The 21250-nt window shown below is 35.3% G+C and overlaps 2 protein-coding genes across 3 annotated transcripts; both read left to right on the top strand.

The window, feature by feature from the left end:
* Positions 1-1655: 1655 nt before the first annotated feature.
* Positions 1656-9421, top strand: MGT4 (magnesium transporter 4). 2 transcript variants are annotated; one of them, XM_088853778.1, is made up of 7 exons: positions 1656-2176; positions 3102-3350; positions 4729-4838; positions 5262-5390; positions 6169-6341; positions 6445-6676; positions 8745-9421. In XM_088853778.1, the coding sequence occupies exons 3-7, from the start codon at positions 4797-4799 to the stop codon at positions 9030-9032; spliced, it is 864 nt and encodes a 287-aa protein (XP_088709904.1). In that variant the 5' UTR covers positions 1656-2176; positions 3102-3350; positions 4729-4796; the 3' UTR covers positions 9033-9421. The 2 variants fall into 2 exon arrangements, with proteins under 2 accessions (XP_088709904.1, XP_006857124.1); XM_006857062.4 differs by lacking the exon at positions 4729-4838.
* A 3330-nt stretch (positions 9422-12751) lies between these two features.
* On the top strand, positions 12752-19966 carry LOC18446957 (photosystem I reaction center subunit N). Its single transcript, XM_011629730.3, has 3 exons — positions 12752-13089; positions 19349-19395; positions 19471-19966. The coding sequence occupies exons 1-3, from the start codon at positions 12867-12869 to the stop codon at positions 19600-19602; spliced, it is 402 nt and encodes a 133-aa protein (XP_011628032.1). The 5' UTR covers positions 12752-12866; the 3' UTR covers positions 19603-19966.
* The last annotated feature ends 1284 nt before the right edge of the window (positions 19967-21250 follow it).

The following is a 21250-nucleotide window of genomic DNA, read 5'->3' as shown; positions in this document are numbered from 1 at the left end:
TGGACTATCTTTGGTGATGTCAATGGGAGTTTTTGTAATTTTTTCCATAATTTATATATGAGTAAGGTCACTCCCCCCTCGATAAATTCCTCGAAAAACAAAGTTGGATCCAAGCCCTCAAACACCAAGCCAAAAGACACTTGACCAATTCTCCAGTTGAAGTAGTGTATGGATCTTGTGTTTAAAAAATCCGAATTATATTTTAAAATAGCAAGTTCGGCCGGTCATTATTGAGTCAAATCGATATTTGAATAATATGAAAAATAAAAAGGCAAGCTTTCTATGCTTCTACTATAGTATAAAACTTATATACTTCGCCTTATTCAACTGTCCATTTTGAATGGAGGGTTAAGATTGTCCCAATCACAATGTCACGTCTCTACACTATTTTATTTTTAATTTTTTTCTATAAATTATTTTGACACTAAATTTTGGACATCCAATCCTATATTAAACTCGCAGTAGAGAAAAATATAAAACAAATATTTCCAATAAAATAGAATGACCAAAATACCCTTGAAAGTTTCAAGGGGTATTTTGGTAATTATATTTTATCGAAAAATTATTTTTAATATTTTTTTATAGGTGCTCCCCAATGAGAAGATGACATGTACCAAATTTTATATTCATACCATTTGTGTAAAAAAAAAACTAAAAATAAAATACTTTGAGACGTCGGATCTAATATAAAACGGTGAATGGCTCTCTTGATCAAAATTGGAGGGCTAGATGGTAGGGGAAATGTAGATCTTCTATACTATAGGGAAAATATAGTAACCTTTCCCAAAATAAAAACCAAATAAATTCATTGAAATGCATCTAGGAAATGCAAGTGTCCGACATTTTCTCTATTTTTATTTAATTATATAAAGTCTGCCAAAACACATGAAATGTAGGAAAATGGTTTGATAGGGCTGCAACCCTATAAAAGTAAGTAAAACTTCACCTCATAACTCATCCAAAATCACAATTCAAGCAATGAAAAATATTTACATTGATCATCTCGACTTGATCATTATGGTTGTAAAAAAGAATTAGGATTTCAAGCTCCAAAAATAGTGTATATTGTCACAAATTATCTAGACCATCCAATTTACGATAAACATAAGTGTTTACATATCCACAAGATCTGTACCATTTTTTTAGTTTAAAAAATTGTTGTTAATGTTGAAAATTGATTTTAGAGCCATCATGGATATTTCTTTTGCTAAAAGTGATTTTTCAGATGAGGATTTGAGATGAGGCTTTATTTTATTTTCATAAAGTTATAATGGAAAATGAGTAAAATAATAACACATAGTTGACAAATAATACATATTTTATGAGAAAAATATAAAAGGTGAGTATTTATCTTTGATAGAAGATAATCTCAATTAATCATGACTATTATATATGAAATGGAGTGACTGCATTTATTCTATTGACAATACCGAGAATTGTTTTTTAAAGCTTTATGACACCAAAACTACCAAATTTCACGTCAATGTAGGTAAAGGTAATCAGTGTCAATTTATACAATCCCATTTTATAATCTCCTTACAAATAAACTGCAAAAATCAGAATCCTTGTTTTTTTATCTGACGTATGTTTAGTCCACGTGTACTGTTCACTTCTCCCATCTCCACAAAACCCATGGAACCGGACCCCAAATTCCCTCTGCCCCAGTCGGTAGCGATTGCATTTGCACTCTACACACCCTTCTATCCTCCATTGATAATCAACTAAAAATCTCTGACAAAACAACTGCATAAACCCCATAGCCATGCGCGCCCGAGCACCACCTCTTAAGCCATACCCGTTGAGCCCATTTGATGACGACGCGGCTGAGGGTGGCGGGTCGGCGCGCCCTGGGGCTCGCAAGAAGGGCGTCGGCGTGCGCCCGTGGCTCCTGGTCGATGCATCGGGCCAGACGCAAGTAGTCGAGGCCGGAAAGCATGCGATTATGAAGAGAACGGGCTTGCCTGCTCGTGATTTGCGAATACTGGATCCTTTGCTCTCTTATCCATCAACTGTTTTGGGGAGAGAGCGAGCGATTGTGATCAACTTGGAGCATATAAAGGCGATTATCACTGCTCATGAGGTTTTGTTGTTGAATTCGAAGGAAAATTTGGTACTGAATTTCATTGAGGAGTTGCAGAGGAGCCTGGTTCGGTTTCAGAGTGTGGCTAAGCAGCAGGTGATGGGGTTTTGCTAGGGTTTGGTTATTTTCCATTTGGTTTATTGGTCATTGTACTCACCATTGGCATCATCATCATCACCACTCATCTTCGTCTTCATCATCATCATTGGCACCATTACAGTCATCATCGCCCGTTATTGTTATTCATTTATTGTTTCGATTAATTTTTTTTTGTTGTTGTTTGGTGATGGATCTTTCTTGGTTTTGAAAATATGAGTTATTATTGTGTAATGGCTCAATTGCTTATGATTTCAGATATTAAGGTTTGCAGGGGTGTAAAATTACGTAATTAAGTGAAATCTAACTATATTACTGAAGACTACTAGGGATTACAATAATTAAATACCAAATTGAGTTCTCCAAGAAACTCCAATATGAAGTAAGGGACTTGTGAAATTTGCAGTCTAGTTACATGCAGAAATCCAGGATAATTCAGTTAGAGAACACATTTGGGAAGAAAAGAAAACGACAAGAATAGTGAACTTTAATAGTGCGCAATGACCAACGAAAAGTTAAATAAAGCAGAAAACATATGACTCATAAAATTTCATAAAAAATGTGAATATGGAAATCACATTGTGTGGGTCGTCCCTGATATTGAATTTCTATTCCAAATTATTGCTTGTTGTAGAAGGGAGGTATTTTCTCGGCATGGTGGACTTTTCTTCTGTTGTTTCTTATTTATATATATCCTTGTTGTGATTAGTTGTCTTCTTTGTTTTCACATTGTTTTCACATGAGCATGCTGATTAGTCTAGAATGCTAAAACATATATCACAATTGTTATATGCTTGTGCTTGTACTTTCCCCAGGCTTCTTGTAAAGAAAAATGTTTATTCCTTGTATAAATGGATAACTATTACAATTGTGCTGATGCTAGATGCGTTCACATTTTTGTGTTGGAATGATATTATTGCTAAAGGAAGGTGGGATGGGCGATGGAAATGCAAATTGGGGGAGCATGTATGATTCAACAGAGGCTCAATCTGCGACATTGAACCCTGATTTCAATTATCCAAGGGAGTTCTCAATGTTTCACGAGACAAATGACATTGGAAAACCAGCAGAGCAACCTGGTTTAGAGAGTGGAGTGGGCCCAAGAGTGCTCCCATTTGAGTTTATTGCATTAGAAGCCTGCCTTGAATCTGCTTGTGGCTGCTTGGAAAAAGAGGTTACTCCCTCTCACAAGTTGCATCTTTTTGCTTCAGTACCTCTGTCTTAGTGTTTTATATGCATTGGTTGATGTTTCAGGCATTTTGGTTTTTACAATTTGAAGAAAATGATTGGGATCTGAGCGTTTCATTCGTTGATGGTTCTGTTTTTCCATGTTATTCAAGTAGCCACTAGTATTGTTATAATTACTGACCTTGTTTATAAGGGACAGAATAGGCTTTGTTGGTTTCAGTTTTCGATTTTATCACTATGTAGTTTACTGTCAATAGGTGCCATCTATTGATATATACATTCGATATGATCATATGACCATTTGATTTTTGACTGGTTTTGCTGGTGTAACATTTCTAAGCCTGGTCCATTGGCATACCACTATCCTTATCCTGACCCTCTGTTTGTTTCCCTTTACAAAATACATATACTGGTAATTAGTCATCATTGGCTTTTATGGCATGTTCTTTCTCTGGTTGAAACCTGAAATTGTAGATGACTTTGATATTCACCTATCATGGAGTCCAAATGGCATGTTGCCTTCACTTTTCTTCTTATATAAAAAGATCTAGTATTCTCGAAGAATCTGTAAGCGCAAAAAACTAGGAAAGATGTTTTGCCAACTGACGTATTGGGACTAATTAGATGTTCTGGAGAGTGAATTACCACACAGAAACATAAGCGTCATTCTCATTCTGAAATGTGTTGACTCCTCGAGCATAATCTCATGATTTTGTTGTCTTTTACGTTCTATTTTCAGATTTTTGTGTAATGAAAAGTCCACCAATGGTGCACCACTACTGTGTGCAGCTGCACTTCAAACACCATCTTTTTCAAAGATTGAGCATTGAAAGACACTCTAAAACATCTGCAAACCGTTGTTTATCACAAAAAATGGATTTATAGTTCCTGAAAATGTCAAAATCCGATCGATATCTGTCCATTGGTATGGACAGTTAATATCAGATTTTAAGATGGCCGTGGAGATGGAGCATTTTGAAGTCTCCAAATCCATTTTGTCTTAGGATATTTATCATGGAGAGTAAAAGATGACTTTCAAGCTTTTTGGGTGCGGCAAAACCATGGAGCAGCTGCAACAAACCATTTTCCTTTTGAAGTTCTTAAAGTTACCTTGTAATTTATTTTGGGGGAATTTCTTTTATCTTCCATTTTTTAATATTCCCACCCTAAAATTTGGTGGAATTATAAAAAATTCTTTGCCGGTTATTAATAACACTCAAGTATGGCATTCAAGCTTCATTTTGCTTGCAAAATTTGTGATGCATTAGCATCGTTAATGAAATAGTTGTCCCTTAGGAAACTCCAAGAGCTAGAAGAAAAGGGGTGGAAATTCTAACCAGCGCATATAAATCGTCTAACTACAGAAAGTGTCTCCAATGAATCTGCATTTGATGGCGACTAAGTTGTTCCAGAGTGGAATCGTCTTGATGTGATGGTCTTGGAAGCTGCAGGACTTCAGAACTCATACTACAAGGTTATCCAACTTGGGAATCTCCATTTTCTGCATCTTTCGTTTGCTTTTCTTTCTTTATCGTTTTTCTTTCTTTCTTTTTTTTTTTTTTTGGGAGGAACAATGCATACTTAGATTTATTCGATCAATGTTACCCTGGCCAGCACACGGGGATCTTCAAGCATACAAAACAAGAGTCATTCCAAACCCCACTTTTGACTATCTTATTGATTGTGTGAACCTTGTTGTGATTCTATTTCCTTAAAAAGTGGTGTATCACCATTGCCCGCTTTTCCGCTTTGGACTAACTTCTGAATCTGCCACTTTTTTGAGGTAGTTTGTAGTTGCATATGAGAAATTATGTTCTTGATATGGTACGGAAGTCTTTTATGTGTGAGACATCTATCTATATGTTGATCAATTTTATTTATTTTTATTTTCAATTAGGCTAGAAAATTGGAAAATGACGCACATCCAGCTTTAGATAAGCTGACATCCAAGATCAGCACTCTCAATTTGGAACGTGTCCGACAAATCAAAAGCCAGTTGGTTGCAATTACTGGTCGTGTGCAAAAGGTTCGAACAGTAATTTTTCAATATTCTGATTACATTGGCTGCAATTACTGGTTGTATGCAAAAGGTTCGAATAGTATTTCTGAATATTCTGATTACATAAACTTAAAATATTTGACCAGTACTAGATTTTGTAATTTGAGATCATACTAAATATTCTAATTTTTGCGTAACCAAAGCTCAGGTTATATCTTCAGTGATGATATTAGCTTCCCGAGTCATGGATGATCATCCTTTTCTTTACTAGGACTTGTCAACTAAGCAAAATAATAAAGCATCAATGCAATATACAGAAAAAATGATTCTGAACTTTTTATGGTTCTCATTCACGTTAAATATGATTTGAAATTGGTCCTTAACATGTATGAATACTTCATTAGTTACACAAATATTCATCCATTGTGGATTCATAGAGTTAGTAAGCACTCTAAACAAATTTAGTTAAATCATTAAGCACTACCAATTTGATTGTGGAAGAAAATCTTACACTTTTTCAGGGAAAAGTAAGAAATATGGAAAAACACTTAACATAAAGGAAGCATTGTAATTACACCTAAAAATTTAAATAGTGAACAAGTAAATTTAAATGCACGACAAATGATACAGCTACAGCATAGTTCAGACTTGACAGATTGGTCGAGCATAATTTAAGACATAGGGCACTATTTATACAAATTTCATAAGGTATTATGCTATAGAGAGCAGTTGTATATCGATACAAAATGGGTCTTGTGTAGAGCTTGCATTCATACATCCTTACTCCAAATTGTCATTATGTCAGGTTAGGGATGAACTTGAACATCTATTGGATGACGATGAAGACATGGCTGAGATGTACTTGACTGATAAGCTATTTCAGCAAAGACTAGATGGTTCTGATTCTCTCGCTTCATTGAATGAGAGAAGAGAGAGTGTAGACAATGGTGTTGTTACATCTGATGTGGAGGATGGAAGGTAAGTCGTTTGACTCCTCTTGGCTTCTAGGCCATGTTCAATACACTCTCTTTTACATTCTTATATAGGAATACTTAGTGTGAGAACTTCGTTAATCTCGCAGGATTGCTGTGGAAATGGAAGCACATGATGTGTCAAATAATGATGAAGGGGATCTTCAAAATGATGATAATCAGGAAAGTGTATATGCTGTCTCTCGTTTACTAAGTAGTGGGCATGGCACCCGCACCAGTAGTACTCGTAGTGGTAGCAAGCATCTTGATGTAGAGGAGCTGGAAATGCTTTTGGAGGCTTATTTTGTGCAAATTGATGGGATACTCAACAATCTATCCGCGGTTTGCATATCAAACTTCACACCATGGATTGACAATTGCCATTTTTATGAGAAGCTTGATAGCTTCTTTCTTTGAGGATAGGTTAACTGCTTTATAACTTAGAAGGGTCAATTTAACCCCTCTATTTCCTAGAAATGTCGCAACTGAACTGCTTGATAGAAGGGGTCATTTGGATATTGGGTAAAACTCTCCCGATTAGTATACAACCTAGATTTTCAAAAAAGAAGGCTCTTTGTTACACTTTTTCTCTCTGAAATCCTGGTTTAAAATCACCCCATAAAACCTATTTTAGGGTGAAGAGTCAACCCATCCCAGATTTGTTTATCCAGAAAAGGTACCTTTTTTACCCAGGTAATCATGTCCATCGTTTTTCCTCCACTATTCATGTCCATCGTTTTTCCTACCCCACATCATCTCCATTTCAACTAGGCCTATGAAATACACAAAACCTAGGTTTTACAAGTAGTTTGAGTCCATAGAGGAATCTTATCTAGATGCTAAATGGCATATTCCGAGATTTAAAATTACCCCGTCCTAAAAAACCTCGATTTTGGATAAACTTAGGTAATTTTTTCTAGAATTTATGTTTATACAATATTTAAATATGGTAATTATGTACGGGAAGGTTCAAAAGTTATCAAAATTTATGAGGAGGTGTACTGGTCCGATATTCCGAACATTGGGCTGCTGCTTTTTTTTGCCCTTTGGTCCAATGTTCTAAACATTGGCATGTTTTTTTTTTTTTTTTTTTTTTGAAGTATAGGGTTTGGAAACATCGGACTACCAATTCCTCATAAATTTTTAAAGTACATGGTCCTATGCTGGAGACGTCGACCGAGGTTTTTTAAAAACAAAAACAAAATAGGCCGGGTCCATATCCCTCATATCAAACCGAAACAACGAACAACTCCCATAAAGCTATTCAAGCTCTTTATGTCCAAGGTGGTCTACCCGACCATAAAGGCCATAGTTTACCACAAACTTTTAAAATTTGGTAGAATTTCATGAAGTTCTAACAGCTTAGGTGGACTCGCCATTTTGGAAAGGTAAGAATGTTCATGGGATCAAAGAAACTGTAAAAATTTCAAAAAATTTGGGGTCTAGCGGACCCCATAAAACACAACTGGATATTGAATTATTATTCGGTAGTTGGGTAGGACCAAATTAGATTGGACCGCCCTATTTTGCTTTCTTTTTTAAACTTCCATTCTGATGATTCCAATATTGGACCGCGTATTTTAAAAGAAGTATAAGGTATAGAGCGGCCCGAGGATCTAAACCTAGGATTGGTCCCTACATTTCAAACAATTTAAAACATACAAAAAAAATATAAGATGTTTCCAACATTGGATTGAGGGACAAAATTGAAAAGAAAAGAATAAATAAATGAACCTCTGCATAAAGTTTGCAATTTTTATTACCTTATTGTAATTACTATATTTAAATATGGTGTGGACACAATTTTTCCTAATTTTTTTGAATCCCCAACCAAACGCCCTTGAAGTGTAAATTTATCCTCTTTATTTCCTTGAAATGTTGCTGACTCGCTCTCCCTCTCTCACGCACACACACACGTATACCCCCAAAGTCCCAAAGTGCTGTGGAGCTGGAGGGTTAACAGGAGGTGAAACCCATGTCAGAAAAGAAATGGAAAAACTGAATCAAGGCTTATTTTTCAGTAAGAAAAAAGGATCCAGCTATATGGAACCAAATGAACTGGTAGAACTGGCCATATGAGCACAAATTGAGCCTGCAATTGAATTTGAAGCAGGGTGCAGGTTAAACTATACCTAATGAATAAGTAAACCATCCAACATCATGATCAGAATAGCACTTTAATGGGCAATTGAAAAAAAAAAATACAGATTGGTTACCTTCTCAGCTGAACCTTTTTCTGGTCCTTTCCTCTCTTTAATTTATTTCTCGTTAAAGTTGATCCGCTGCTAGGTATTAAAAAAATTGCAGAAAAACAGTGGACAATGTAGAGGATAAACAGGTTTCAGTTTTCTCTCTCTAATTAGTTTCTTCTTTGCCTCTTTCCTACATGGTGGTGGTTGGTGTACCAAAGCTGCGGGAGTATGTGGATGACACAGAGGATTACATCAATATCATGCTTGATGACAAGCAAAATCATCTCTTGCAAATGGGGGTCATGTTAACTACTGCTACTCTTGTTGTGAGTGCATTTGTTGTGGTGGTTGGCGTGTTTGGCATGAATATTAAGATTGAGTTGTTCACATCCGAAAAGGCTGGTATGCCTGAGTTCCTGTGGACAGTTGGTGGTGGTGCTACTGGTAGCATATTTCTCTACATTGCGGCAATCACATGGTGCAAACACAAGCGACTGCTCGAATGAGTCAAAGTTCTCCTTTGGTACCCCCTCCCGGCGTGTTTCGAGGGGGGTTTTGGTGGTGTACCTTGTTCCTCTCATCACTTGCTGCAAGCACAAACACCCACTCAGGTGAGTCCAAGTGCTATAGGTGATGAAAACATTCTCTCCCTCTCTCGATGTTGATTACATTTGTTTCCCATGGGATCTCTCTCTATCTATCTATCTATCGACGTTGTTGATTGTATTTGTTTACCATGGGATGGCTCTCTTGGTTATTCAGAAGCCAGGCTTGTCTTACATTGTAACATGTTGTCCCGAAGTGCAAGGGCAACAACTTGTAGAATAGGCTTTATGATCAACTGGATAATTGTACGTGTCACTAGATAATGTATAATAAAGTCTTACATCCAAAATCATTGCATTCTATATTTCTTAGGATTAAATGGTTCTAGAAATTAGATTTCGGAGGCCTGGTGAATAGTGGAACTAGATGGAATTCCTAAATAAATGCTGTCCTAAGTTCTTGTTATCAAATCTGTCACATTTTGGAAGTCTTCATACATTTTGGAAGTCTATTATTGAAAGTTGATGCAAAACTGTAGGATTGTATACTATAAGATCATTTATTATTGATAAAAGGAGGTTACAATTACTTCTAATTATTACATGTCAAATTGGATGGCTTTATATGTGTTAATAAAGTTAAAGAAATTTTCTTTTGAATTTTGAGTTTAGTTGACGACACTCTTACAATCACACGATTTGAAATCTGATGGACGATAATGATTAGGACATCCTTGTATTAAAAGTAGATGGTATCATTGTATACTTTTCACAAAAACTTTATTGAGTCCTTCGTGGCTACTAGGAAAGTATGATTTACCATGGGTTTTACTTGTTAAAATGTTTTGAAAGTTTGATTCTAAATGGAATTTTACAATCACTTTCTTGAATGGGATTTTCAAAAGCACGCTATAATAAAAAGTGTTAATCGCATATTTGTCTTGAAGGAAATATTTAAGTGGGTTTCTTATGATATTTTTTGGTGTAAAATAAAAACGTAAACCTATTTACCCATATCAATTGACTTCAGTCGCCCTTTGCTTATCTTTTCCATGTCTTTGCTACAATGTTTTTTGTTTTTGGGTGTTTTTCAAATGGTTCCCTTTGTTTATCTTTTCCATAAGTACTCTGTTTTTCAAATAGTATGAGTTAGTATTTCTTTGAAGGTATTAGTAGGTGGTGAATGAAAATCAGTGACTAAAGTGTGGGGTGCTATTACCACGATCAAGCCCATTTCTAACTTTGCTGCAGCTTTATTAAGTTTGCTTTATTAAACTTTAAAGCATACATAAGGTGTCTTACAATTGGATAATGCGGTTCTCTCTCTAGAAGCCATCTGCATTTAAGAGATTTAACACAAACACGTCTCAATCTCAAGAAGAGCTCAAGGCAGAGAGAAATAATGCATCCATCTTATATTATTGAAGTAAAGTGCACCTCATAGATCATGTGGAAGAGAGTGTTTTAATGTTGAAAAACCCTTCAATTATATCATTTCAACTTTAAGATGTTTGGTTATAAAGAAAAAAACATTTTATGTCTTAAAATTAGTACATCTTGTCACAAGTTATTTAAACAGTCTATTTTTAATATTTAAGTGTTTATAGAATAGCGTAATTGGTTTTATTTTTTAAATTTTAAATCCTATGACTAGAGAAGAAAACAGATTTTGAAGCCATCATAAAGTTTTTGACGCTGTAACTGCATCTCCTGACGAAATTTAGTGGGGTGCATACAGAGTTTCATGGAGAGCACCTTGTACAAACCTCACCCCTCTTTTTTTGTTTTATTGTTTTTTTGGTGAATAGTGTACTCACCACATTGTACACATACTCCATCGTGCATAAAACCCTCTTAAGAGGAATTTTTCAACAAAGAATTTTGCAATCCATTTCCTGATATGAGTATTTAGAAAAAGAAATATACTTTCAAGTTTGTAAAAAGTTACAACTAACGGGCAAAAATAGGATCTCTCCATTCAATCGATGTTATATTCCTCGGACCCTAATAGAATGTCTATAAATCTTTTCTTTTTGTCTAGGCCTAGGTTGAGGAGGTTAAATCCCAACAAACTGGGGTCTTGAAAATACTTATTCATAAGGATACATCTAGGTTTCGCATAAAAAATGAGGTTGATTTTCTCAATTACCGTGATAAACAATTATAATAAAAATCAAATTTGAACTTTAAAGACAGTATTTTAAATCTTTTTTATACCATTAATCATTGTTTATCTGAATTCATCATATATCAACATATTCGCAATAATATTTTGAGCTAAAATGGATCTAAATACTATAGAAAAAGTATTTGATGTATTGCATCCCCTAACGCATCAAACACTCATCTCAAAGATAATTAAAAAAGGTCTCCCTCGATCAATGACTACTATCCTCAGTAGGACCAAAAGTCATCATATATTTTCTCACTATTTCTATTTATATTTTTTTGGGCATTCCTTGTACGTTTTTAGAGCCTTCCACTTGAACTAAATCGCATGTCTTAATTAGTATTGTATTAAGTCTATGTTGTACTTGGTCAGCCCACTTAAGTCTACCATCCCTCATCTTAAAGCCTATTGAAGCGATACCTAAGTTCCTTTTTATGTATTCATTGTGAATTCTATTATTCATTATTTTGCCATTCATTCATTTCAACATCCTTATCTTAGCTACGCTCATCCTATGGATATGTTGACCGCCCAACATTCTCTCGTAACCGCCCAACATTCTGCCCTAACCGTCCAACATTCTGCTCTATAAAGTATGCATGGTCTTTCAACTGCTATAGAACTTCCTCTTCAGTCTCAATAGTATGCGGCGATCACATAAAACTCCAAATGCACATCTGAGCTCTAATTCTATGTGAAACATCTTACTCAATCTCTTCATTCTCCTGGATTATCGTCTACAAAAAATTAAAATAAATGGCATATAACAAATTATCAAAAGCATCTTTTTAATTTCAAAATATATTTATTTTTAATATTAATGATTGCCATGATGGAGATTGTCATCCCCATCCAAATTCTATATCTAAAGACCCTTTTGGGGGAGGGGGCACATGTGGACTCATCAAAAGTATAGATCCGTATACTATATACACATTCAGGGTGAGGTTGCGTTAGGTTGCAACTTTAAACAATCAAAGTAAACCGCACCTCCAAACTTTATCATAAGATGTAATTTTGGTGTCAAAATTTTTAGGATGGCTCGAGATTTTATTTTCATCTCTAATTATAAAATTTGGTTTCTAAAATAGTTCAAATAAAGTAGATCTATAAATGCATGAAAATCTTGTAAATGGACGGTCCAGATAATATATTACAAGATATGCTATATTTGAGACTTGAAATATTTTTTTTTTCGTATCCATACGTCTCACTATTGAGATGGTCAATTAGATGGTTTTGCAAGTTCCGAATAGCCTTTTATAGAGATGCAACTTAATTTACAATAGAATTGTATATTACGAGACCATTTACTCTTGTTACAAGGACATCTCAATTGTTTTTAGCCATTATATGTCAAATCACATGATTTAGGGTGTATCATAATTTGATAACTCCTTTTTTTTATGAAATTTTGAATCTAGTTAATAATATTGTTACAACCACCGAATTTGAAAGAAGATGGAGAAGAGTATTTGTGACCGCTTGATACCGATAATTTTCCCTCCACTTTAAGGTGTCGACCTTATCCAAAAGCACGTTAGAATGTGCCACACGTAGATGCCAGATTTATATGCTCCGCAGGAGTTCCCTGCGCCAAAACCTCTCCTCGGCACAAATGCTGGATGTTATCACAGAAAAGCTACTCATTCATGGCAGTTGGTCTTCTTTCTCTCTCTACAAATCCCAAGTCATTACATTCCTATATCTCACCATTCAATGGTTGGAGATCAAATTCTCGCCCTAGGCCCCTGAAGGAAGTGGGCAGGCGGGGCTTCCTTTCTCTGCTGCTAACCCCAACAGTTGTTTTCTCGGAAACTAACAGCTCCAAGAATGCACTTCTTCAGAGTACTTTCTCTCTCTACCCACTGGTTTCCTTCTTGTTTCTCTCTCTACCCAATTGATATTCTTTTGGATTATGGATTTTTTCGATGATGGGTACTGCTAGAAATTGTTGCTTGTGATATGCCGAGTTGAATGAGGCCTGAATTATGAAAATCTTGTTCTAAGAGACAATACTTGTCATTATTGTTGCTTCATTGCATCTTTACACTTACTCTTAGTATAATAATCCAACATTTATCAAGATAATTTAGTTTGGTTGAAAATTTTATAGCTTCCCAAGCTCTCACTTTCCTATAGAAACTGATATTGTTTGCTCTGATAAATTTAAATGCACAATATGTTGGATATTTCTTTATCAAATCCTTTACCTTTTCCTTTTCTGATGGTTTTGTCAATTTACATATGGAAAAAGTTTGTATAAGGTGTCAACCGTATACTATAGAAGTAAGGCGCACTTCAAAAACCCACCCGAAAAGTTTTTTCCGATGCTGAAAAATCTTCAATTGTTCACCGTGAGATGTACAGATATGAAAAAGGGAAATGATTTTTTATACTGTTATGGACAAGGAAAAGGATTTTAACTCCTAAAATTCATAAACTATTTTTTGTTGGGTGTACCTGTTGTAATTGAACGTTTTTATATAATGGAAGATAAATTCAGTGAGAATGTGGTTTGGACCATACTAAGTAAACGATATTTGCTGATACCAGACTGAGTTTGACGAGTTAGGCCAGTCGGCTGAAAAAAATCCATGTTACATGGGCATAGGGAATAAACCAATAAACAGTGTTCAAATAATCGACTCGGCCAAGGTATTAGGGCCCTGACCGAGGCGATTTACTTGGGCGAGTCCGAGTAACTCCCTTGAGTCTAGTGCATTTTTTTAAAAAGAAAGGTTTGAAAAAAAAGTGACAGGTTTTTATAAAAAATTGATGTTATGCGGGGATTCGAAACCGAACCATAGGAAACCTGTGAAATCTTACGTATGGACGATAACCAGGGAGACTTAATGACTTATATAATTTAAATTACGTATAAATATAAATATAGTTTATAAAATTGTTGTATAACCAACTCGCCTTGAACTCGCCTCGCCAATAAAGCGAGGCTGAGTTACTCGGCCGAGTTTTAAAACCATGCTAATAAAGGTTATAATGGATTATCCCTTGATGAGGTCGGAGTATGACCGGATGAGTGAGCCAAGGGACTGTGTATCCCTTGTGTGTGATGGAGACCTTCAGAGACGGAGCCAAAGCCTCATCCGCGTACCATCACATGGCATGCACATATAATAGCCATTTCGAGAAAGCAAATTACCTTTCAGGGTGAAGCTTGTGCATGTGCGAGAGATTACCACTATGCACCATAGAGCTGTAGTTGCATTAAGTCTAAGTGACTTTGATATGTATCTAGGGGAGAACCTGAAATTCACAAACTGAGATTACGATCCCTTGCCCATTGGCTAATGAGCCCCTGCATAGACTGTGGGTCATAGGCAACACTTGGTCGGTTTGAGAAAGCAACTGTGGATCGTAGTCCACAGTAGAAGGTGGAGTGCCCCAGTGTTTATTTATTTATTCCTAGACCATATGGATCATTTTCCCATCAAAATTATTTAATTATGTTTGTTTTAAGGGAAAATTACATGCATATCTATTATAGTTTCCGTTATTACGGCTTTACCGAATAGTTTCTGTTATTACCACCGTATCCATTTTTTTCATGTCAAAACGGAAAGTTTTTTAAAAAATGACTTTACCATTTTTCGGTTGTTGAACAACCGAATTCAAAGTATTTTCGGTTGTTCAACAACCGAAAACGGGGCCAATTTCGGTTTTTGAATAACCGAAAAATTTTAAATTTTCGGTTCTTCAAAAACGAAAAGTTTTTTTTCTCTCTTGTGGGTTTGCGTATCCTCTCTCTACCTCTCTCTCTATGTCACATGGCTAAAAATGTTTTTTTTGTTAAACTCTCTTTCTCCCCTTCACGCAACATCTTTTTTTTTTTGGGTAAGTTCATGATCCTTGAGATTTCTCCTAAATTTAGGGGCTCTAACTAGCTTTTCCCCCTTATTTTATCGAATAACCATTTTTTGGGGTAAGTTCATGATCCCTGAGATTTCTCCTAAATTTAGGGGCTCTAACTAGCTTTTCCCCCTTATTTTATCGAATAACCATGACTTCAAAGAGGTAGAGAGAGAATACGGCACAAGATTTCTCTTAATCTTCTAATCTCATAATCTCTAAGATTTATCCTAAATTTAGGGGCTCAAACTAGTTGTTCCCCTTTGATTTTATCGAATAACTATGACTTCAGAGAGGTAGAGAAAATATGCCACTAGAGAGAAAACATTTGTCAGTTCGTGAAGAACTGAAAATTTAAAATTTTTGGTTCTTCAATAACCAAAAATGGTGTATTTTTTAATTCAGTTATTCAACAATAAAAAAATGGTAAAGTCGTTTTTTTTTTAAATTTCCGTTTTGGCATGAAAGAAACGGACACGGTGGTAATAATGGAAACTATTAAGTAGAGCCATAATAACAGAAACTATAACGGACATGTATGTAATTTTCTCTCGTTTTAATGTTATATGATTTTTAGAATTGTTATTTGAATTTTTTTGAATATATGGGTATTTTATTTATGAAATTTGGATTTATAAAAATAAAGATATTGATTTTATATTGATTTGATTATTCAAATTGGATTTTATGAATTTCCAAAAATCATAAATTAATTTAATATTGCATGGGAGGCCAAATATGTATATGGGCCCACCATGACAATTTGGTGGAGCCCATAAAGTGCCACCTAGGGTGGCACACCCCACCTTATGGAACCTTTCCTTTATTGTATCAAACTTATGGCTTGAGAGTGAAGAAAGCTTGTGTTTGAAGGAAGCTTTGAAATTGAATAAGAAAAGTGTGAGAAGGCTTGTGCATAAAAATATAAAAGCACAATATTATTTTAAATTTTTTTTTTAAAAATTAATTGATGCAAAAATGGTTTAGGAAATGGGGGATAAAGGTTCTAGCAGATTCCATATGATCTTGATGACCTATTTATGGAATGGAGGTCTCATATCTCTCACCCCACAAGTCGCCTAAGATAAATGATGCATATTCAATATCACAAGAAGAGGCAAGCTATGGAAAACCCTAAGAAACCCTAAAACCCTTAGAAACACTATAAAAAAGGGGTGCCCTCTCCCATATCTCTACAACCTACACATCTCTCTCTCCTCTCTCTTATATCTCTCTCTAAGCCCATAGAGGGGCATGCCCCACCTAGAGTCTCTCTCTCTATTTAGTTCAAAGATAGGGGCACGCCCCATATAGTTATATAAAGCATTCTCTCTCTCATAATCAAAGAAAGGGGCATGCCACACATAGTAGAAGATTTCTCTCATCTCCCATCTTTCACATGGCCTAAAGGGTTAAGGGTTTAGTAATGAGATGCTATATCTCTCAACTAGGTGATCAAGGGGTAAAGCCTTTGTTTGAGATCCAAAGTTTTGAAAGGAGTTCATTGTCCATTAGAGGGTTTGACCTAATTGCTTTCCCAAGATTGAGATTGAAGGTTGACCATTGATCCCCGCCATTTAAAAGTGGTAACTCGGTGTGGGGTGTAATAAGTCCGGTTGAGGTAATATCTGGCAGTCTCTTTCTTGTTGCTTGCCATATTTGCTTCTTAGATCTTTTGTTATTCCCAAGCATAGCATTGTATTTGTTTTTGTTAATAAAAGAAACGTTTTAGTGGCGTCAAGTTTTAGATCGTAGATTTGTTTTCATTTATTTCTTTTCCAGTCAATTATATTGTAATGAACTACTTGTGATTGATCTAAGTCGGAAAAGAAAAAGAAAAAGAGAAGAAAAAGAAGAAAAAAAGAATATATACACCGGTTAGATTACATAAGTCCAAACTTTCATTTTTTACACTGATATGGATAAGGAAATGGATTTTAAGACCTAAAAATCATGTATCTTGCAACAAATTATTTGGAATGTCCATTTTCAATATTTTTGAGTGCTTGTAAATCTGCTCAATCCGCACAGTTTTTGAAGCTTTGTAGCTTCAGATTTCATATTTAGGGGTGGAATAGATTTTTAGGACATCATAGGGGTTTCCAACACCAGAACTCCATCTTTCAGCAGAGGCACGCCTTACTTGGTTTGTCTAAGATTGACGCCTTGTATAAACTGCACCCTTTACATATTGACTGAGATTAGCATTTGGGTTTGACTTGGCTTAGTTCTAACCAAGGGAGGATCAATTTTGAGATAATGAGTTGAGTAGTTTTCTTTTCAATCCGTATGGGTTTGAATAGTTGTTCATGAGGTGGTTGACAAAATAGAACTGAAACAACTTGAAGTCTTTAGGATGGCAATGGTAGTTTTAGTGACATACTAGTGTCACTGAAAATTAAGCTGAAATATAAATTCTATCGATTGATGGAAGTGTAAAGTCTCCAAGGACTACATTAGAACCAGTAGCTTAGCAAATAAGGAGTCATGGAGGAGATAAAGTGGATGAGACTTGTGTTGGAGGTCGAAAAAAGATGGAGTATTGGAATGGGAACGAAGAGGATAGGCTCATGAGGTTGGGTGCATCAAAGATGTTAGAAAAAGAAAAAGATAGTCCAGTCAAGATGAAGAGGATAGAGGAAAGCGCATGTAGGGCCGAAGGTGCCATTCTAGATAAAAGTTTGTGGATGGGAGGAACGGAATTTTGGTAGAGTGCCAGCTACCAAAGATCAATGGACTTTAAGAGAGACAAGGCAGGGGCTATAGAGATAGCAGTGAAGAACCAATGGACTTGAATAGGTTTAATCGAAAAATAGTAACTAAAGAACCAGCAAGGGGTATTGAGAATTGTTGTTGTGGATTACCATCAAATGGTTGACAAAGCCTTTGAGGCCAAAGAGAGGTGCTTGGATCTTTAGATTTCTCCCTAGGAGGATAGATAAGGGACTCACCAAGAGAAATAACTCCATGCAAAGAGGCAAGTTTATCTCCATATTTATCTAAAATTTAGCACTTTTAACTTAATACAGTATTCGAACTTTGAGTTGTTTCAGGTAGAATGTCAATGACGTTCTTTCAAGTAGAATGTCAATGACAATGAGGTTCTCTTTGGTTTTAAGTTTTCCTTTTTTGGCACCTTGGGTTTAAGTTGATTCTAGAAAATGCAGGGGTGAGTAGAGATGAATTTTTCCTTGTTCTAAGTTCTGAATAGGCTGCTTATGCTTTGCAGGGTTAGCTGTACTCATATCCCCAAGGAAGAAAGCTGGAGTTAAATTCCAAGTGGTCATGGAGTAGTACAAAACACAAATACACGGGTAACGTTGAAAATAGATTAACAGGTTTGGAGCTTGAGCCTTGAGAGTACATTGTTCCATCTTTCAAAAGCCAGTTATGGGCTATTTTACATTGTTTCCTTGACACCTGAATTCAAAAAATGTGCTATAACTTGTGGCAAAAATACAGAACCGAATTATCCCAAGCATATATGTGAAAGGTTAGGCCTCAAAGGAAGAGTCCAATTACCTTAATGCCATTCCTGAAGAGAATTAACTATGGGTTAAAGATGGAGAAACCATTAATCATAAAACTTTGGGAGGACTGAAAGATATGGAAGACTCACAAGAGGGGAATGGGGAAAAGAGAAGTTTATATGCTTTGAGACAACGGGGGTTGATATTAGGTGCATTGGGTTGATCAGGCATTCAAACCTAATCAGGGAACGAAGGAAGTAACGAGGTAGATTTGGAATATATTGGAGCTATAGAGGAAGAGATGGATCTAGTGGGATTGAGGTTCCATAGTTGGAGGTATTGTAAGATAGATCAACTTGGAAGGGAGATGTATGACCATAGTTGCAAGCATTGGAATATGACGGAGTCTATCTTTGTATGGTGACACTCACATTCAAGATGAGCTTGGATCTCTCTCTCTCTCTCTCTCTCTCTCAGTGTGTTTGTGATTGTGTGCATGCATTTTGTGCTTCAAGTGCTATTACTCATCTGTGTGTGTGTGGAAGCCAGTGTGTTCTGTGCATTTCATAAATATGAGTGTGAGCCATTGTCTTAACTGTAGTCATAACATTCCTTCTTGGCATAAATCATGATAGAAGTTAATGAAAGGACTCATCTAAACTTCAAATATTAGTTAGGTTAATGTTCCTGGAATATAGGGTATCATGACATTATACCTTAGCATCACTGGATAATTAATTCACTTGTTTTTGCTGATCTTCTGTCAGAATACTTGAAGAAGTCTGAGGAGAACAAAGCAAGAAATGACAAAGAGGTTGGTGCAGCTTAGTTACTAACATGTTATATTATCATTGACACCATGCCTTATTTCTTTGGCTCTTTAATACAGAGGTTGGACAGTTATTACAAGCGCAACTATAAGGATTATTTCGAGTTATTTGAAGGACCAATAAAGGACAAGAAAGAGGGCCTATCTGAAGTCGAGAAGGGTATTCAAGAGTGGCTTAAAGCTAACAAGTAGCACACTGTACTTCAAAAGGACAGGCCTTTATGTGCAGATATGTCAATTTTTCCAAATGGATTGTATACAATGTGACACTTTACCTTTGATACAAGGTGGTTACAATTACTTACAACCATCCGATGTGAAATTTGACAACTTGGGTGTGTCACAAAGTTCAAGAAAGTTTCTTTTGAAGTTTGAGATTGACCAATGGAATAAATGGAGTCACCCAATTTCACATCCAATGGTCAAGATCAATTATGACCACCTTGTACCATAGGTAAATGGTCTTATTTTATACTTTTTCTTTTGAAAAAGCCACCACAATCTCATAAAGATATTAAGTGTATTTGTATTCACATAATCACATGGTTTCTCTCTCTCTCCCTCTCTCTCTCTCTCTCTCTTTCTCGTTCTATATATATATATATATATATATATATATATATATATATGTGTGTGTGTGTGTGTGTATGTGTGTGTGTGTGGTTTGTATAAGGCTGAAGCCCTAAACAATCAAAGTAAAGTGCATCTTCAAACACTGTCGAAAGAAGTTGTTTTGGTACTGGAAATCATTGTGATGGCCTAAAAAAATATTTTCTTCTCTAATTATAAAATTAAAAGCTTCAAAAATATCGTATATTGGCTAGATCTATGAACACTTGAAAATATTGAAAATTAACATTCTAGAAAATACAATGTTGTTAGGTTCATTTCGGAGTCTACTTCGGTTTGGTCTACAAAATGAAACAATTCGGTGTTTTAGCTAATTCGGGGAAGACTTTAGGTTTTTTTTTTTTTTTTTTTTTTTAAATTTTTTTTTTAAAACATATATTTTATAATTTATAAAAAATTTAAAAATAAAATAATATATAAAATTGTTATAAATAAAAAATATAAAAATATAATATAGACTACCATTGAAAATGATGGATAACATCCGAGGACTTAATGTCGGTTGGCCTTTAGAGAAAACCTTACCGAAATATTCAAACTGACATTCAGAGTACCGACTTATACCCCTCTAAACTTTACTATGTTTGTACAAATGGTAACTTCATTATGTTCGTGCAAAGAGGCACCTGTGCATCATTAAAATTGTCTCTATATGTACAAAGTCCAATCCTTATCATTATAACCAAAGCTTTTGACATTCTCAATTGATACGTGTCAACATTATATGCCTCTTTTGCCCTAACACACAATATTTCAGCGTTAAATGTTAAATTTCGGAGTCAAGGCATTTAATTTTTCGTTTATCTTGAGGGGGGGTAAAACCGAAGATTTCGGTCGAAGCGGAACGAATTTAACGACAAAGAGAAAATGCGTTATAAGTTGTAATATTTTTAAAACTTGAAATTCATTTTTTCTCATGCCCATGGTCGATTTGATGATTTTTGGGCATCGAAACAACCTCTTCTAGTTAATTTTTTAGTTGTGCCTTAATTTGATTGCCCTTTATATAAAATTTTTCTTTTATGGGTAGATTAACACCTTTTTTTTTTTTCTTATTATTCTTGAGATAACAATTTTATTTTCTTGCATTTTATTGCGAGTGGCAGTCATTGTTTATACTCGATAGTTTATTTTAGGGTTTAAAAAACAGACTTGTAGGTCAGAACTATAGGTAATCGATCTCCAAATCCTTGTTGTATTGAGAAAAGAA

The sequence above is a fragment of the Amborella trichopoda genome, chromosome 12, assembly GCF_054954075.1.
Source record: "Amborella trichopoda isolate Santa Cruz 75 chromosome 12, AtrichopodaSantaCruz75HAP2 v2.0, whole genome shotgun sequence".
NCBI classification, from domain to species: Eukaryota; Viridiplantae; Streptophyta; class Magnoliopsida; order Amborellales; family Amborellaceae; genus Amborella; species Amborella trichopoda.
Note: the sequence above shows the minus strand (reverse complement) of the source record. Positions and strands in the feature narration are given on the sequence as shown.